Consider the following 17,189-nt stretch of genomic DNA (forward strand, 5'->3'; position numbering starts at 1 on the left):
TAACACTGGCAATAACCCTGGGGATTATTGCTCATTTGAAAAATCACAAATGGTCTTTAGAAGAAATTTAGAAGAAATTTAGAAGCACCTAATTATAAAACTCTACTGGCTTTAACTCACTGGTAAATTATTTGTGATTCAAGACATTTTGTCACTTTTTGGTAGTTATTTGTTAATGACACAAATGATTTGGAGAGAAATTAGTGGCTGGGTCCATGGAGTAACATTCACTTGGAATAATTTGACTCTCTTGTACTTACTTGTCTTTGGCTAGCTACATTGATAATTATAATCAGGGCTAATGATTAGATTTTTATGACTACCCGTTGTAAATCCAGACCAAAAAAAAAAACCCTAATCACTATCACATTATCCCTTGACTATGGAGTGGCCTCATATTAGATGATGTATTCTTTTGAGCAATTCCTTGTCTGTCCTTTATTTCATTCTTCAATTACTGTATTAATTTAGTAAGTTTTGTTGTTGTTTAAAAAAAAAAACTGTTTTCTTTATATGTTTTGCTTCTTTAGAATGTATCATTTAGACTATGTATCACAAAGGCTTTGCTGTTATTCAATATATATAGTAATGTGGTAATTAAAACTCATCAGAAATCACAATTATTTAATGTAAGAAAAGCAGCAGATTTTCTCTTAAGCATACCTTTTGCAAGAAACCATATTACATGGGACATAACAATCATTTTTGTGAGGCTAATGGGCTGAATTGTGGTAAATGATTACGTACTTTAAATATTAAAATATGAATTCAGTTCACAAGAGTCTGAATTCTAATGAAATGCTGGGAAACAGGATTTTCCAAAGCCTACTTGAATCACCGCTCTGAAAGAAGCCCATAACTTGATTTAAACTTTTTACAAATGTGATATCCCCTCCCAAAATAATATTTTAATATTTTAAAAAAACAATGATTAAGTGTGATCCTTTCATATAGATTTTTCCTTGTGCTGAGGTTATCTGTGAATATTCACCTTAAAAATGAACACGGTTTTGTCAGTGCTTGTGGGCTGTTGATCACTTCCAAAGTTTTCCTATAGTACTTGGGAGCAAAGTTGCTGTTGTGAACCTCATCTGTATGTTGTAGATGGAACTTTGGAGGTTGATTTATGAAAGTTGACCTAGTCCTCTTTTATTTTATTTATTTATTTATTTATTTATTTATTTATTTATTTATTTATTTATTTATTTATTATTTTAATCTAGTCCTCTTTTAAATGAGAAAACAAACCTTTGGTAAAATATCATGGGATGAAATTAAAGCCCCATGTTAAGGGTTCAACTTCAATGATGAATCTTTCATTTTAGACAAATTTGTAAAGAATTCCAAGACCTCTTGAGCCAAGATAGATCACCATTGGGATCCTCCAGACCCACTCCAATTCTAGACCTTGACATCCAGAGACACTTAACACATTTCAGGTAAGACTGGCTTTCCAATCTCCTCAGACTCTCTTTTAAATTCTTAAACCATCTTTATTAACCCAGACATTTTTGTATTCCTGTCGCAGTTCCGTTTAGAGATATTGCTTATATATTCATATAGTGACTGACTGAATCTTTTGAAATTGCAAGCATGTAAGATCAAATTATAAAAATAACTAATGCATGAAGCACTTTAGATCAGAAAGTTTAGTGTCTTTGTGCAATTTTCAGGAAATTGTGACTTTGAAAGTGAACACTATTATTTCAAGTAATGGCACTTTTGAATCAGGATTCTGAAATCATTCTTCATCTTGGTGAAGCACATTATTGAATGGACAGATATGACACAAATTAATGGGATATCATACACTGATTTTACAGGCATATGTTAATAATTTCTGCCCAATTAGAAGCTGCAAATGGTTCTTAAATTAGATCACACAAGTATATTTTAAAGCTCCTAGAATGTGTTATTGAAAGCATATTTAAAATTTTATTTTCTGAGATGCTTTGGAAAAGAATAGACTATTTTTTTTTCTGGTTAATTTATGCCCTAGAGACAATGTGGAAAGGAACAAGATAATTACTCAGGTAACTTCCAGTTTTAAAGCCCTAAAATTCTAATGCCTTACATAATATTTCTCATCAATGTAAAAAATATTTTGTCCTCTTTTAACTATCATCATTCAGTTTAAAAAACAATGTTAAGCAGGGGTTCCTGGGTGGTTCAGTTAGCTAAGCATCTTGATCTCAGTTCAGGTCTTGATCTTAGGGTCTTGAGTTCAAGCCTCACACTGGGCTCCATCCTGGCTGTGGAGCCTACTTAAAACAAAACAAAGCAAACAAATAAAAACAATGTTAAATAAAGACTATTATACATTAAATTTTAAAATGTTTTCAGTACCTCTCACCAATGATAATGCTTTTGAGGAGGATACTCCCTTATATAAAATAATGGATATTTCAATGAGTTGGAATTTTATCTGCAACATCAGAGACTTTTAAATAGAATATTTTATTTTGCATCATGCCACAAGACTCCTTAAGATGTAGTAGATACATCTTTGGAGACTAAATTTAGGGTTTACCTTCTAAAAATGTACCAGATATACCAAAAATATATCTCACAGGACTTTTCTCCTAGCACTCAATTGGGTTAGTGAAAGTGAGTGTAATAAAACTGGTAGAAATTACAATGCCCAGAAGTTAAGGGGAAAAGGCTTTGGAGTCAATAGAACCATCTTCAAATCCAGACCGTCATACAGCTGAGCTGGGTAGTTTTGGGGTAACATGCATTCTTTCCAACCCTCGGTTTCCCTAGCTTTAAATGGAATAAGAACCCTTTTATTATATGGTGGTAGAGAGCAAACATGACATAATGCATATAGGCTGGCTCAGTCAGTAGAGCATGTGATTCTTGATCTTGGGGCCATGAGTTCAAGCCCCACGTGGGGCATAAAGCTTACTTTAAATAAATAAAAATAAATAAATAAATAAATAAAATGAGATAATGAATATAAAGTAAGCATTCAGTGAATGATGGGTTGTTTACTCCACCACCGATCCAAGTTTAGAAGGTATGGTTTGTTCCACTGTCATATCTGTACAAATGTTTTCCATATTTTTGTATCCACACTAAAGATATTTGTAATTTTTACAGAAGTTCAATTCCAAGCTTAATAATTTTTATACAAATTCAAGTCTTGACTTAAGGAAGTTTGTTACGTTACAAATACACTCTAAGGAAGAATTTATTGTTAAAACATAGAGAATTCAGATTTTATATCATAGCTACCAGGTTATTTCCAATTACAGGTGCCGCAGCCTTCATCAGACAGCGAGCTGTCCTTTTTCAGGCACAAAACAAAATACGGCATCAATGTGTAAATTGAATATTGGCGACAGTGTGAAATAAGTAGGCAAACCATGTGTTTGCTCAGCATAGGCACAATCTGCTAATTTGTTGATACTTGAGTTAGTTGCCAAATCAATGCCACAGAACTCCTTAGAGAAAACTTTCACTTCTAAGCTTGAGCTGTGTGTTTCCTTCCTGGGCTTTATTTGCTCTCATTTACCTCCCCCCTATGCAGAATATGGTAACAAACTAGTCTGGTATTGTCCCGAAAAGAGCTACATATATTGAAAATTGCCCCCGCCCAGTTAAAAAAGAGCTTATATTTTGGATATACAACTCTCAAGATTATGTATGGCTGCAGATTCTCAATCACAACCATTTGAAATATACAGCCATACCTTAAACAATTTAAAACTACATGGTATATCTACTTATAAAACTATCATCTATAAAAATTTTGGTATTATCATTTATATATTAATATACATGGGCATAAATATTGTATTGTTATAAATATTATTAAGTGTTTTGATATCGGGAAGTTATGATTTCCTATTTATTAGGCCTTTTTAATATTTTCCAGATTTTTTATTTACTTTGCTTTAACTATATTCCAGATTATTTATTTTGATGAGATGTTCTGATTTCATAGTGGAAGGTAGTAGGATGATAGAAATCATTTAACTGGTGGAGTTTTGGAATATAGGTGAGGTTCAGTGGGGTGGAGTCCGGAGCTGACGACCAAGAAAGAATTCTTGAGGCATCTTTAGTACAAAATGGTGGTTTATTAAAGCATGAGGACAGACCCGTGGGCAGAAAGAGCTGCTGCCCTGTGGTCTTGAGGAGTGGCTGATTATATACTCAGGAGTGGGGAAGTGAGCACAAAGGGGGTGTCCAGAAGGACTGCCATATGCTAAAGACTCTCAGGATATTGGAGGCCTGGTTATTGTCAAGCCAAGGTTGTTTTTCCCTCTAATGAGGCACGAACATGAAGACAGTTGGGAGTTTCCTAGAGGAGTGTTACATTCCTCCTATCACACGTCCTTGTCAATGGGCTTCAGGTTCAAAAGAAATTCAATATTATTTACATTTCCTCTGCCTCAGCCTCCCTCAATTTCATGTAGGGGAGGATGTTAGGGCTTCAGGAAACTGAGTTATGGGTCTCTGGAAGTTAGGTTATTGATAAGAAAGCTCTTCCTTGTAAGTCACTAGGACATTTGTAAACTGAGGGAGACTTCTGTCCTGCAGGACTGTGATCTCCATCAGTTAACCATTTGTTTTTCCTTTAGGGCAGCCAGGAGTGCCTGAGGAATGTCACATATATCCCAAAGTTGGGGGGGGGGTACTAGCTTCTGCTTTGTCCTCAGCTAGCCTTCTGCCCCCTCATCATAACTAAAATTCACTTTATAGCAAACTTCCTAAATTATATCTTTTTTTATTGTGATGAAAAGCACTTAACGTAAAATTTACCATCTTAACCATTTCTAAATGAACAATTTAGCAGTGTTAAGTGTATGCACAATGCTGCGCAACCACTCTCCAGGACTTTTTCATTTGGCAAATCTGAAACTCTGTAACCATTAAAAAACTCCCCATTTCCCTCCTTTCCCCCATCTCCTAGCCCATGGCAGCCACCATTCTACTTTCTGTCTCTATGATTTTAACTACTCTAGATGCGTCATATAAGTGGAATCATACAGTATGTCTTTTTGTGACTAGCTTATTTCACTCAGTATAACGTTCTCAAGGTTCATCTGTGTTGTAGCATGTGTCAGAATTTCCTTCCTTTTTAAAACTGAATAATATTCCATTGTATGTATATGTCACATTTGCTTATCTGTTCATTCATTAATGGATACCCCTTGGCTGTTGTGAATAGTACTGCTATGAAAATGGGTATGCAAATCTCTCTTTGAGATTTTGCTTTCAATTCTTTTGGATATATACCCAGAAGTAGAATTACTATATAATATAGTAATTCTTTTTTAATTTTTTGAGAAACTGTCATAGACTTATAATACATGAAAGAGATTTTACAATAGAGGATTAAGCAGAGTACAGGTAATTACCTGGGATAATTAGGAAATGCTTTCGTCTTTCTATCCACAGTACTTGGCACATGGTATGTACCCAATAAGTATGTTAATTGTTTTTCATAGTGGCTGCACCCTTTTACATTCCCACCAGCAGGACACAAGGGTTCTCCTTCCCCCACATTCATGCCAACACTTACTATTTACTGTTTCTGTTTTTAATAGTGGCTATCCTAATGGGTATGAAGTGATATCTCATTGTGGTTTTGATTTGTATTTCCCTACTGATGAATGATGTGAAGCATCTTTGCATAAGCTTGTTGACCGTTTCTATGCCATTTTTTTGGAGAAAGGTCTAATCAAGTCTTTTACCCATTTTTAATCTGGTTATTTGCTTTTTTGTTGTTGAATTGTAAGTTCTTTATATATTCTGGATATTAGCCCCTTTTAGACATAGGATTTGCAAATACTTTCATTCTGTAGGTTGCCTTTTTATTCTGTTGATTATCTCCTTTGATGCCTAGAAATTTTTGTCGTTCAACTTGCCTTTTTTTTTTTTTTTACTTTTGTTTCTTGTGCTTTTGGTGTCATAGCTACAAAATCCTTGCCAAATCCAAAGTCATGAAGATTTCCCACTGTTTTCTTCTAAGAGTTTTATAGTTGTGGGTCTTATGTTTAGGTCTTTAATGCATTTTGAGTTAATTTTTGTATATAAGGTAAGGTAGGTGTCCAGCTTCATTTTTCTTCATGTCTTAAACTATGTCTTTTTAAACAAAAGATACATGGTTGACATTTCCAGTTAAAACCCAAATCGAAGTCTCCTGATACAGATCAAGTTTAAATGTATGTCTTTTTTTTTTACTGTGCATTTATTAAAAGAAGCCTCAATAGAATAACTTAATAGGACTATAAATGTCAGCTTGCTGCCTGACCTTGAAAAAGACTTCACACTTTTTTTTTTTTTAAGATTTTATTTATTTATTTGACAGAGAGAGACACAGCAAGAGAGGGAACACAAGCAGGGGGAGTGGGAGAGGGAGAAGCAGGCTTTCTGCCAAGCAGGGAGCCCGATGCGGGGCTCGATGCGGAGCTTGATGCGGGGCTCGATCCCAGGACCCTGGGATCATGACCTGAGCCGAAGGCAGACACTTAATGACTAAGCCACCCAGGCTCCCCAGACTTCACACTTTTTAAATGTAGCCCTTAAACCTGGTTTCCCAGCTCCAAATCTCTCTTGGAGTTTTTAAAAAATCTCAAGGTCAGGAATATACTTTAAAAGATCTAATTTAATAGGTCAAGTCTAGCATTGGACTTGGGCTTCTGTGTTGTTTGCAGAACTCTGAAGTTGATTCTAATAGTTAGCTTTAAGAACCACAGCCCTAGGATATTTCTAGACTATTAGCTTTTATTTATTTTTTTTTTAACTTTGGAAGAAAAACCGTTCTGATTCATTTTTAAAGTGACACTGAGAATTATATAAAGTTCTGTCTTGTATACCAACGTATTGAAAGGTTTCTATACTTATTATTCTGCTAATAATCTGGGTAAAAACATGTCAGCATGGAATGTGGCTCTTTCATAATTTCCGACTGACAGCAGTAACTTTAATTTTGATAGAAGCATAAGCTCAAGAGAAAAATTAGTTAGGAAGCATAACATATTTAACTTTGAAAACAGTCCTTTGGCAGAGTCTGATATTTCTACTGTTTTTGCTGAGTTCTGGCTGGGAAAGAAGTAAGGAGAGAGTGTGATTGGATAGGCATAGAGAATGCTCTAATTAGTAACATCGACTTTTGCTATTATTTTACTTGGTCAAAATACCCTTCCCAGTGTAGACCACTTGAATTACTCCTTACAGGGTGGTTGATTTGGCACCTGAGGACTGTGGTTTCCTTTCGGCCCAATGAATATGTCCACGTAAAGCTAGGGAATGATCTGACCTCATAAAGCACAGATAACTACGTCCAGTTTTCTGCGGTAGTTGCCATATCTGTGTGCTCTGGGAAACCATATAGCAGTGACTCTTCTCACAATCTATAGCCTGGAAAGTTGTTTGTTTCCATCAAAATGACAGCAGTCAGGCTTAGTCGTTATTTATAATTTACTGAGTACCATCAAGAGTGTAGAGAACACAGCAGACACTGTAACACCTACTGGAAGAGGGAAGAGAATTGATTGAAATCTACACAACACCCCACAGATACAATTCCCAGGAACAACGATGGCAATTAGACCAAGGTGGCATGGGGCCTCACAGACAGAACAGACTCAGCTCAGACAGAGGCCCAGGGGCCTCATTTTCTGCAATGTTAGCAACTCCCCTCTTTGCGATCTCAAGGAAGTCTTAGCAACTTTTCCCTTCTTGGTCTCTTACGTTCTCCTAATCACCTTGAATCTGAAGTCAAGTGAAAGCACGTCTGACAAGGGGAGGGAATTAGACTATCTTTAATGCTCCATTCAGAAAAAGCAGTCTATCAGAAAAATGAGGACGTTTTCTTTCCTGGCACCCATCTTAGGACCGTGAAATGTTATTATTTCTTGTATTTTACAGTGGTAATGGCCAGTGGTGCAAAGATTGGGACTCAAGGATTGTCACATTCTTTAGGAACTTGTAATGCGGAGGAAAATTACTTACAAAAACTTATAATATATGAGAGATTTTGTAAGAAAGGATTAAGTACAATACAGGTAATTACCTGGAGTAATTAAGAAAGGCTTTCATCTATCTATCCATAGTACTTAGTGCATAGTATGTACCCAATAAATATATTCATCAATGTGGATTATGATAATATCTCTATTAGGTCTTGGATGTATTCTCCACTGGGTTATTCCCAGGGCCATGGTGTTTTAATCGAACCATGGGCTAGGGAAGTGAAATGATCAATATGCTTAATTCTTCTGTTGCAGTCAAAAAGTGAATTGACATCACACCTCCTTAGAAATAGACCCCCCCCATAGAAATGGGAGAAATACTTCTCCCATCATTCCTGGAAATAAGAAATGTATAGGCACTTCCCAGATATCTGTATATTTGCTGGTGATGACATCTTCATTGATTCTCAATGTTGGAAGGCCCCTTACATTTCCCACTCTCCTTCAACATTTGGATCTTCTCTCCAGCATTCTTGTCAGGTTGTCACCCATTCCAGGCTCAAAAAGTTTCAATAACAGACTCTTTTTTCATTGCCCAGACATCCCTTCTATCTCTGACAACTCTATCTGAAATGCCTTCCTTCCATTGAGGCAACATCTGTCTCCCTAATGTCCCACTCCCTGGGGGATTTCCACAGTCAGTTTAATTCCATTTCCCTCCCAATTTCTAAAGACAACTTTGGTGTCTGGTTTTCTCTTGCTGGGCTATTCATCCCCTTTTCTTTATGTTCCACATATGACATGAATTCCAGTCAACTCAGCTACTATCTTCTGAGCGCCATATGCTCGGCAGCTCACTCAGGAGACCATGTGTGTCTCTACTTGAACGTGACCTGTTTGGTTGTCTCCAAGGAGCCCAAAGTGTGTATAGGTTTGTTTTTTGTTTTTATTTTTCTCATTTGGGGGGAATGGGAAAGTGGTAGGGAAGGTAATCAGCAGTGGATGGTTTTATTAATCCTGTGAAATCACTCATTAGTGTCAGAAGAGAAATGAAGAAATTTCAGTGCAATCTCTAATCTCAAAAGAAAACATCATGAAATAAATCATACAATGAGGCTTAGCATGTAAGAAATAAAATTATTAAGCCTCCTTCAGGATGTTCTGCCAATTCAAGAGGACTTCTAGGACCATTTTGTTTAAGAATATTAAAAATAATGGGCCTGAATTGTGAAGAAAAAAAAATCCTATATTTCCCACTTAAGCTTCTTTATGTAAGGTTCAAATGCAACTTTAAAACTTAAACTTCAAGGGGCGCCTGGGTGGCTCAGTTGGTTAAGCAACTGCCTTCAGCTCAGGTCATGATCCCAGGGTCCCGGGATCGAGTCCCGCATTGGGCTCCCTGCTCAGCGAGGAGCCTGCTTCTCCCTCTGACCCTCCCCCCTCTCATGTACTCTCTCTCATTCTCTCTCTCTCAAATAAATAAATAAAATCTTTAAAACTTAAACTTCAAAACCTGTGTGCCATTCCCAGTTGCAAAGAAAAACATACCTGTAAATGGTCAGGTCTTATTCACTAGTTAAATATGGACAGTTTCTACTTACATAAGAGTAAAAATAGTCTCCCTTAAAGTAAAATTTTCACTAGTAAAAATGTAGACTAAAAATAAAACAGGCAACAGTTTTCATCCCCTTAGTAGACAAGTGGAATTATGATGAACTTCTTGTATGAATCTACATTAAATTACATTATTTAACGTTCATTTAACATTAAGCAGGAAATTGAATAATTAAATTAGTTGCCAATATTTATTGTACTTCACGAGTTACATGGCACCAAACCAAAGACTGCAGGAGATACATATATAAAAGCATCCCTTGAAGGTCACTTGATGACATCTTAAATGATTTTTAGGTGCAGTACTTAGGAGACTAGTAATTCAAACAACAGAAACCAGAGGCAACTATTTCTAATAAGTTCCAAACATGGCACCCTAAAAACAACATGTGTGAGTAATTGGGGAATGCATAGTTGGTAAAGAAATTTGGGAATTTTTATTTAAATAATTTCTATCTTTGTTGAGCTGTGGGTCGGAGGACAGTCTGGGTAGACAGCACAGGATTGTGGGAAGCACTCAGGATGGGTTTCAGGGACTTAACTCGGTCTACTCCTGTTACAGCGGCTGGTGTGGATTTAGAGGAGACATTTTACCAGTCTGGCCTCTGTACATTCATCCATAAATTGATACAGTTTAGCTGGATGATCTCTAAGGCTTCTTCTAGACCAATGATATTTTACCCCATTTTCCATTTACCGCTCCATGTTAAATCATTACTTATGCTGTGTTTCCATATGATGATGTCATTTTTCTCTTTATGTTTTAGAAATTTGTTCATTTTAAAAAGTCAACAATTGGGGTACCCGGGTGGCTCAGTCGGTTAAGCATCTGCCTTTGGCTCAGGTCATGATCCCAATGTCCTGGGATCGAGCCCCGCGTCAGGCTCCCTGCTCAGCCAGGAGCCTGCTTCTCTCTCTGCTCCTCCCCCGTTTGTGCTCATGTGCTCTCTCTCTCTCTGAAATAAATAAATAAAATCTAAAAAAAAAAAAGGAAAAAAATAAAAAGTCAACAAGTGAATAAAATTCATCTAAAATAGCACAAGACCCTAAGCTTAGCCATTCCATTCCCTTATTCTAAATAGAAAATATGAATTGCTTGATAGAAATATAAGGAGATAGTTCATTTATTCCTAAAATCTCTATTGCTATATGCAAAAATAGGGTGCAGATGTCAAATATGTCTTTACCTTCAAAAAGTTGACTTGAATGTGATTGACTTTGGTGTTTCCTAATGCATGTGCAATGATTATATCCATAGCCTCCTTTGCTAATGAGCTGGATTGAAGTAAAATGGAATCACAAGGACTCAATCCCCTTTGGGACCTGAGTAAGTGGCTGAGAAGAGCAGGGAACAGGACCTTAGGACAGTAGATGGGCAACACATGTCCCAATCCGGCAGAGATTCAGGGCAGTCATAAATACACTTCTCCAAAGGGAGTTTTTGAGTTTTGTAGAACTCTAGCCCCATGAGATGCTCCTTGAAAGTGTCTCATGGTCAAGTGTTTTATGGTTCGGGAAACCCTGCCTCTTATAATGTGCTTGAATTATACCAGTTACACATTAGCATATCAAAAGCTCCCAGAACCCTTTCTGAATGGAAGAAATACTCAACCCCATGTTTCTAAAACATGATCACAGGAACTCTTTTTTTCTCAGAGTCACTATTAACAGCCCATGAAACTAAGGTTCTACAGAAGTTCTTGGGGGAAATGCTAAAGTTCTTCATTCTCTTTTTCCTGGGAAGGATAGCAGACATGGTAGTTAGGTGTTACTTCTTGGCCCTAAGGGAACATACCCAACTCCCTGGCTGCATTTAAATTGAATGGGTACTGTTTAAAAAATACTGATGTCGTGGAATCCCCCCAAGCGAATTAAATCAGGATCTCTGGAGTGGGACCCACACGTTGGTATTTTTTTAATAAGCTCCCCGGGTGACTTTTCTATGTATCTGAGGTTGAGAACCACTAGCTGAAGGAAGCACAGAATGTTTATGAGTGCTGTCAAGGCCTTGCTAATGAGTAGATTTCAATAATTTCTCACCACCAGAGAACTGTATACCTTAATTATACACTTTAATGAAACTCCATTTGAAAAGCATTTGGGGCCATGGGACAATATAATCTATGTAGAAAATAAACACAATCAGACAGTTTCTCTTTTCCTCTGTGTCCACGGCTGGTTAGGCTACAAAGGATAGATGCCATCAAGTTTTGGGAGGATAAGCCCAGCTACTTTCCTCAGGGTGAGGTCTCCGTCCATGGCCTATATTCAGGGTTTGTGCTGCTTCCAAGAGATGAAGTGCCTTACCCTCACAGCTCGGAAAAGAAGTAAGGTTCTACAGAGAAGCCCCACAATCCTTGGTTGGCGTTCTCCAGAGGCTGTTCCCCAGCCTGCTGCCCTCACCACTGTTCTCATGCGTGGAAGAAGGCATTTTTCTGGCTGCCACCTAAAACCATAGGAGGGAGTACAGACTGAGCCTCAGGCTACATTTGGACCTAAGTCTGCCATAGCTGAATAATCCAGGAGGGAAAGAGAAGGAGGCTTGTCTTCCCCTTAAATCTTGCTGCCTGCATGCCTCCCGGAGGCCAAAAAAACAGAGCTGAGGTTGGTGACTGTGGCATCTCTATGCGATTCAGGAAATCAAAGATACATGATAGCAAACACCCATTGGAATGATGCAACAGAACAAAATAATGAGAATAATAACCCAAACTATTTCAGCCTTTATACACACTGAAAGAAGTAGAGGAAGAGATGTATGCTTGTCAAACATTTTCCAGGTAGTAAATTGAAATTTGACAAAATGAAGTCAGCTTTGACTCTGATTACCTAAATGATGAAAATGGACTATTTTCTCGGGGTTTTTTTGCATATTTTATTTTATTTTTAATAAATAATTTTATTTTAATAAAAATAAATAAATTTTAATAAAATATTTTATTTTGTTTATTTTTTTTGTAGTTTTTAATTTTATTATATTATGTTAGTCACCATACAATACATCATTAGTTTTTGATGTAGAGATCCACGATCCATTGTTTTCGTATAACACCCAGTGCTCCATGCAGTACGTGCCCTCCTTAATACCCATCACCGGGCTAACCAATCCTTCCTCCTCCCTCCCCTCTAAAACTCTGTTTGTTTCTCAGGTCCATAGTCTCTCATGGTTCATCTCTCCCTCCAATTCCCCCCGCCCATTTTTCCCCTCCTTCTCCTAATGTCCTCCATGCTATTCCTTATGTTCCACAAATAAGTGAAACCATATGATAATTGACTTTCTCTGCTTGACTTATTTCACTTAGCATAATCTCCTCCAGTCCCATCCATGTTGATGTAAAAGTTGGGTATTCATCTTTCCTGATGGCTGAGTAATATTCCATTGTATATATGGACCACATCTTCTTTATCCATTCATCTGTTGAAGGGTATCTCGGCTCTTTCCACAGTTTAGCTATTGCGGACATTGCTGCTAGGAACATTGGGGTGCATATGGCCCTTCTTTTCACTACATCTGTGTCTTTGGGGTAAATACCCAGGAGTGCAATTGCTGGGTCATAGGGTAGCTCTATTTTTAAATTTTTGAGGAACCTCCACACTGTTTTCCAAAGTGGCTGTACCAACTTGCATTCCCACCAACAGTGTAAGAGGGTTCCCCTTTCTCCACAACCTCTCCAACATTTGTTGTTTCTTTCCCTGTCCATTTTGGCCATTCTAACTGGTGTGAGGTGGTATCTCAGTGTGGTTTTGATTTGCATTTCCCTGATGGCTAATGATGATGAACATTTTTTCATGTGCCTATTAGCCATTTGTATGTCTTCTTCAGAGAAGTGTCTGTTCATCTCTTCTGCCCACTTTTTGACTTGATTATTTGTTTTTTGGGTGTTGAGTTTGAGAAGTTCTTTATAGATTTTGGATACCAGCCCTTTATCTGTAGTGTCATTTGCAAATATCTTCTCCCATTCTGTGGGTTGCCGCTTTGTTTTGTTGACTGTTTCCTTTGCTGTGCAGAAGCTTTTTGTGTTGATGAAGTCCCAAAAGTTCATTTTTGCTTTTGTTTCACTAGCTTTTGGAGATGTATCTTGAAAGAAGTTGCTGTGGGCGATGTCAAAGAGGTTACTGCCTATGTTCTCCTCTAGGATTTTGATGGATTCCTGTCTCACATTGAGGTCTTTCATCTGCTTTGAGTTTATCTTTGTAAATGGTGTCAGAGAATGGTCGAGTTTCATTCTTCTGCATGTGGCTGTCCAATTTTCCCAGCACCATTTATTGAAGAGACTGTCTTTTTCCCATTGCATGTTTTTTCCTGCTTTGTCAAAGATTATTTGACCATAGAGTTGAGGGTCCATATCTGGGTTCTCTATTCTGTTCCATTGCTCTATATGTCTGTTTTTGTGCCAGTACCATGCTGTCTTGGTGATCACAGCTTTGTAATATAGCTTGAAATCAGGCAACGTGATGCCCCCAGCTTTGTTTTTCTTTTTCAACATCTCCTTGGCGATTTGGCGTCTTTTCTGATTCCATACAAATTTTAGGATTGTTTGTTCCAGCACTTTGAAAAATGTCATTGGAATTTTGATCGGGATGGCATTGAAGGTATAGATTGCTCTGGGTAGCATAGACATTTTAACAATGTTTATTCCTCCGATCCATGAGCATGGAATATTTTTCCATCTTTTTGTGTCTTCTTCAATTTTTTTCATGAGTGTTCTGTAGTTCCTAGAATATAGATCCTTTACCTCTTTGGTTAGGTTTATTCCGAGGTATCTTATGGTTTTTGGTGCTATTGTAAATGGAATCGTTTCTTTAATTTCTCTTTCTACAGTTGCATTGTTAGTGTATAAGAAAGCAACTGATTTCTGTGCATTGATTTTGTATCCTGCCACATTACTGAACTGCTGGATGAGTTCTAGTAATTTGGGGGTGGAGTGTTTTGGGTTTTCCACATAAAGTATCATGTCGTCTGCAAAAAGAGAGAGTTTGACTTCTTCTTTGCCAATTTGAATACCTTTTATTTCTTTTTGTTGTCTGATTGCTGTTGCTAGGACTTCTAGTACTATGTTGAACAACAGTGGTGGGAGTGGGCACCCTTGACGTGTTCCTGATCTTAAGGGAAAGGCTCTCAGCTTTTCCCCATTGAGGATGATATTTGCTGTGGGTTTTTCATAGATGGATTTTATGAGCTTGAGGAATGTTCCCTCTATCCCTATACTCTGGAGAGTTTTAATCAGGAAAGGATGTTGTATTTTGTCAAATGCTTTTTCTGCATCAATTGAGAGGACCATATGGTTCTTCTCCCTCCTCTTATTAATGTGTTCTATCACATTGATTGATTTGTGAATTTTGAACCACCCTTGCATTCCAGGGATAAATCCCACTTGGTCATGGTAGATGATCCTTTTAATGTATTGTTGGATCCTATTAGCTAGGATTTTGCTGAGGATTTTGGAATCCATATTAATCAGAGATATCGGTCTGAAATTCTCCTTTTGGATGGGGTCTTTGCCTGGTTTGGGGATTAAGGTAATGCTGGCCTCATAGAATGAGTTTGGAAGTTTTCCTTCTGTTTCTATTTTTTGAAACAGCTTCAGTAGAATAGGTATTATTTCTTCTTTGAATGTTTGGTAGAATTCCCCAGGGAATCCATCAGGCCCTGGACTCTTGTTTTTTGGGAGGTTTTTGATCACTGCTTCAATCTTGTTACTGGTTATTTGCCTATTCAGGTTGTCAATTTCTTCCTGTTTCAGTCTTGGCAGCTTATAGGTTTCCAGGAAGGCCTCCATTTCATCCAGATTGCTCAGTTTATTGGCATATAGTTGTTGATAATAATTTCTAATAATTGTTTCTATTTCCTTGGTGTTAGTCGTGATCTCTCCCCTTTCATTCATAATTTTATTAATATGGGTCCTTTCTCTCTTCTTTTGGACAAGTCTGGCCAATGGTTTATCAATCTTATTAATTCTTTCAAAGAACCAACTTCTAGTTTCATTGATCTGATCTACTGTGTTTCTGGTTTCTAATTCATTGATTTCTGCTCTAATTTTAATTATTTCTCTTCTAATGCGTGGCTTAGGCGTCATTTGTTGCTTTTTCTCTAGTTCTTTAAGGTGTAGAGTTAGTTGGTGAATTCGGGATTTTTCTGTTTTTTTGAGTGAGGCTTGGATGGCTATGTATTTCCCCCTTAGGACCGCCTTTGCAGTATCCCACAGGTTTTGGACCGATGTGTTTTCGTTCTCATTGATTTCCATGAATTGTTTAAGTTCTTCTTTGATTTCTTGGTTGACCCAAACATTCTTGAGCAGAGTGGTCTTTAGCTTCCAAGTGTTTGAATTTCTGCCAAATTTTTTCTTGTGATTGAGTTCCAGCTTTAGAGCATTGTGGTCTGAGAATATGCAGGGAATAATCTCAATCTTTTGGTATCGGTTGAGACCTGATTTGTGACCCAGTATATGGTCTATTCTAGAGAAAGTTCCATGTGCACTCGAGAAGAATGAGTATTCTGTTGTTTTAGGGTGGAATGTTCTCTAAATATCTATGAGGTCCATCTGGTCCAATGTATCATTCAAAGCTCTTGTTTCCTTGTTGATTTTCTGCTTAGATGATCTGTCCATTGCTGAGAGTAGAGTATTGAGGTCTCCTACAATTAACCTATTGTTATTAATATGACTATTTTGGTTAACAGTTGGCTTATGTATATGGCTGCTCCCATGTTGGGGGCATAGATATTTACAATTGTTAGATCTTCTTGTTGGATAGACCCTTTAAGAATGATATAGTGTCCTTCTGTGTCTCTTATTACAGACTTTAGTTTAAAATCTAATTTGTCTGGTATAAGAATTGCTACCCCAGCTTTCTTTTGAGGTCCGCTGGCATGGAAGATGGATCTCCATCCCTTCACTTTCAGTCTGGATGTCTCTTTAGGTTCAAAATGAGTCTCTTGTAGGCAGCATATGGATGGGTCCTGTCTTTTTATCCAATCTGCAACCCTGTGCCATTTTATGGGAGCATTTAGGCCATTCACATTGAGAGTGATTATTGAAAGATATGAATTAATTGTCATCATGTTGCCTGTGAAGACATTGTTTTTATAGATTGTCCCTGTAAATTTCTGTTGTAGATCACTCTTGGGGTCTTTCTCCTTTTATAGAACCCCCCTTAATATTTCTTGCAGGGCCAGCTTAGTGGTCATATATTCTTTCAACTTCTGCTGGTCGTGGAAGCTCTGCATCTCTCCATCCATTCTAAATGAAATCCTTGCCAGATAAAGTATTCTTGGCTGCATGTTCTTCTCATTTAGTACTCTGAATATGTCTTGCCAGGTCTCTGTGGATAGGTCTGACGTTATTCTGATGTTCCTCCCTCTGTACATAAGGAATCTCTTCCCCCTAACTGCCCTTAAGATGGTTTCCTGGGTTCTAAGATTTGCAAGTTTTACTATTACATGCCGGGGTGTTGGCCTGTTTTCCTTGATCTTAGGAGGGGTCCTCTCTGCCTCTAGGACTCGAATGTTTGTTTCATTCCCCAGATTAGGGAAGTTCTCAGCTACGATTTGCTCAAATACATCTTCTAGCCCTCTCTCTCCCTCCACTCCCTCCAGGATTCCAATTATTCTGACATTGGAATGCCTCATGGTGTCACTTATTTCTCTGATTC

At 37.6% G+C, this 17,189-nt stretch overlaps 1 protein-coding gene across 1 annotated transcript in view; it reads left to right on the forward strand.

The window, feature by feature from the left end:
- Positions 1-17,189, forward strand: part of TFAP2D (transcription factor AP-2 delta) — a 61,161-nt gene that overhangs the window by 34,126 nt on the left and 9,846 nt on the right. The window contains exon 7 of the mRNA XM_034990830.1: positions 1,326-1,439. Within this exon, the coding sequence (XP_034846721.1) occupies positions 1,326-1,439 (114 nt within the window). The remainder of the gene's footprint in view (positions 1-1,325; positions 1,440-17,189) is intronic.

The sequence above is a fragment of the Mirounga leonina genome, unplaced genomic scaffold, assembly GCF_011800145.1.
Source record: "Mirounga leonina isolate KUSES-001 unplaced genomic scaffold, KU_Mleo_1.0 Mir_53, whole genome shotgun sequence".
NCBI lineage: Eukaryota > Metazoa > Chordata > Mammalia > Carnivora > Phocidae > Mirounga > Mirounga leonina.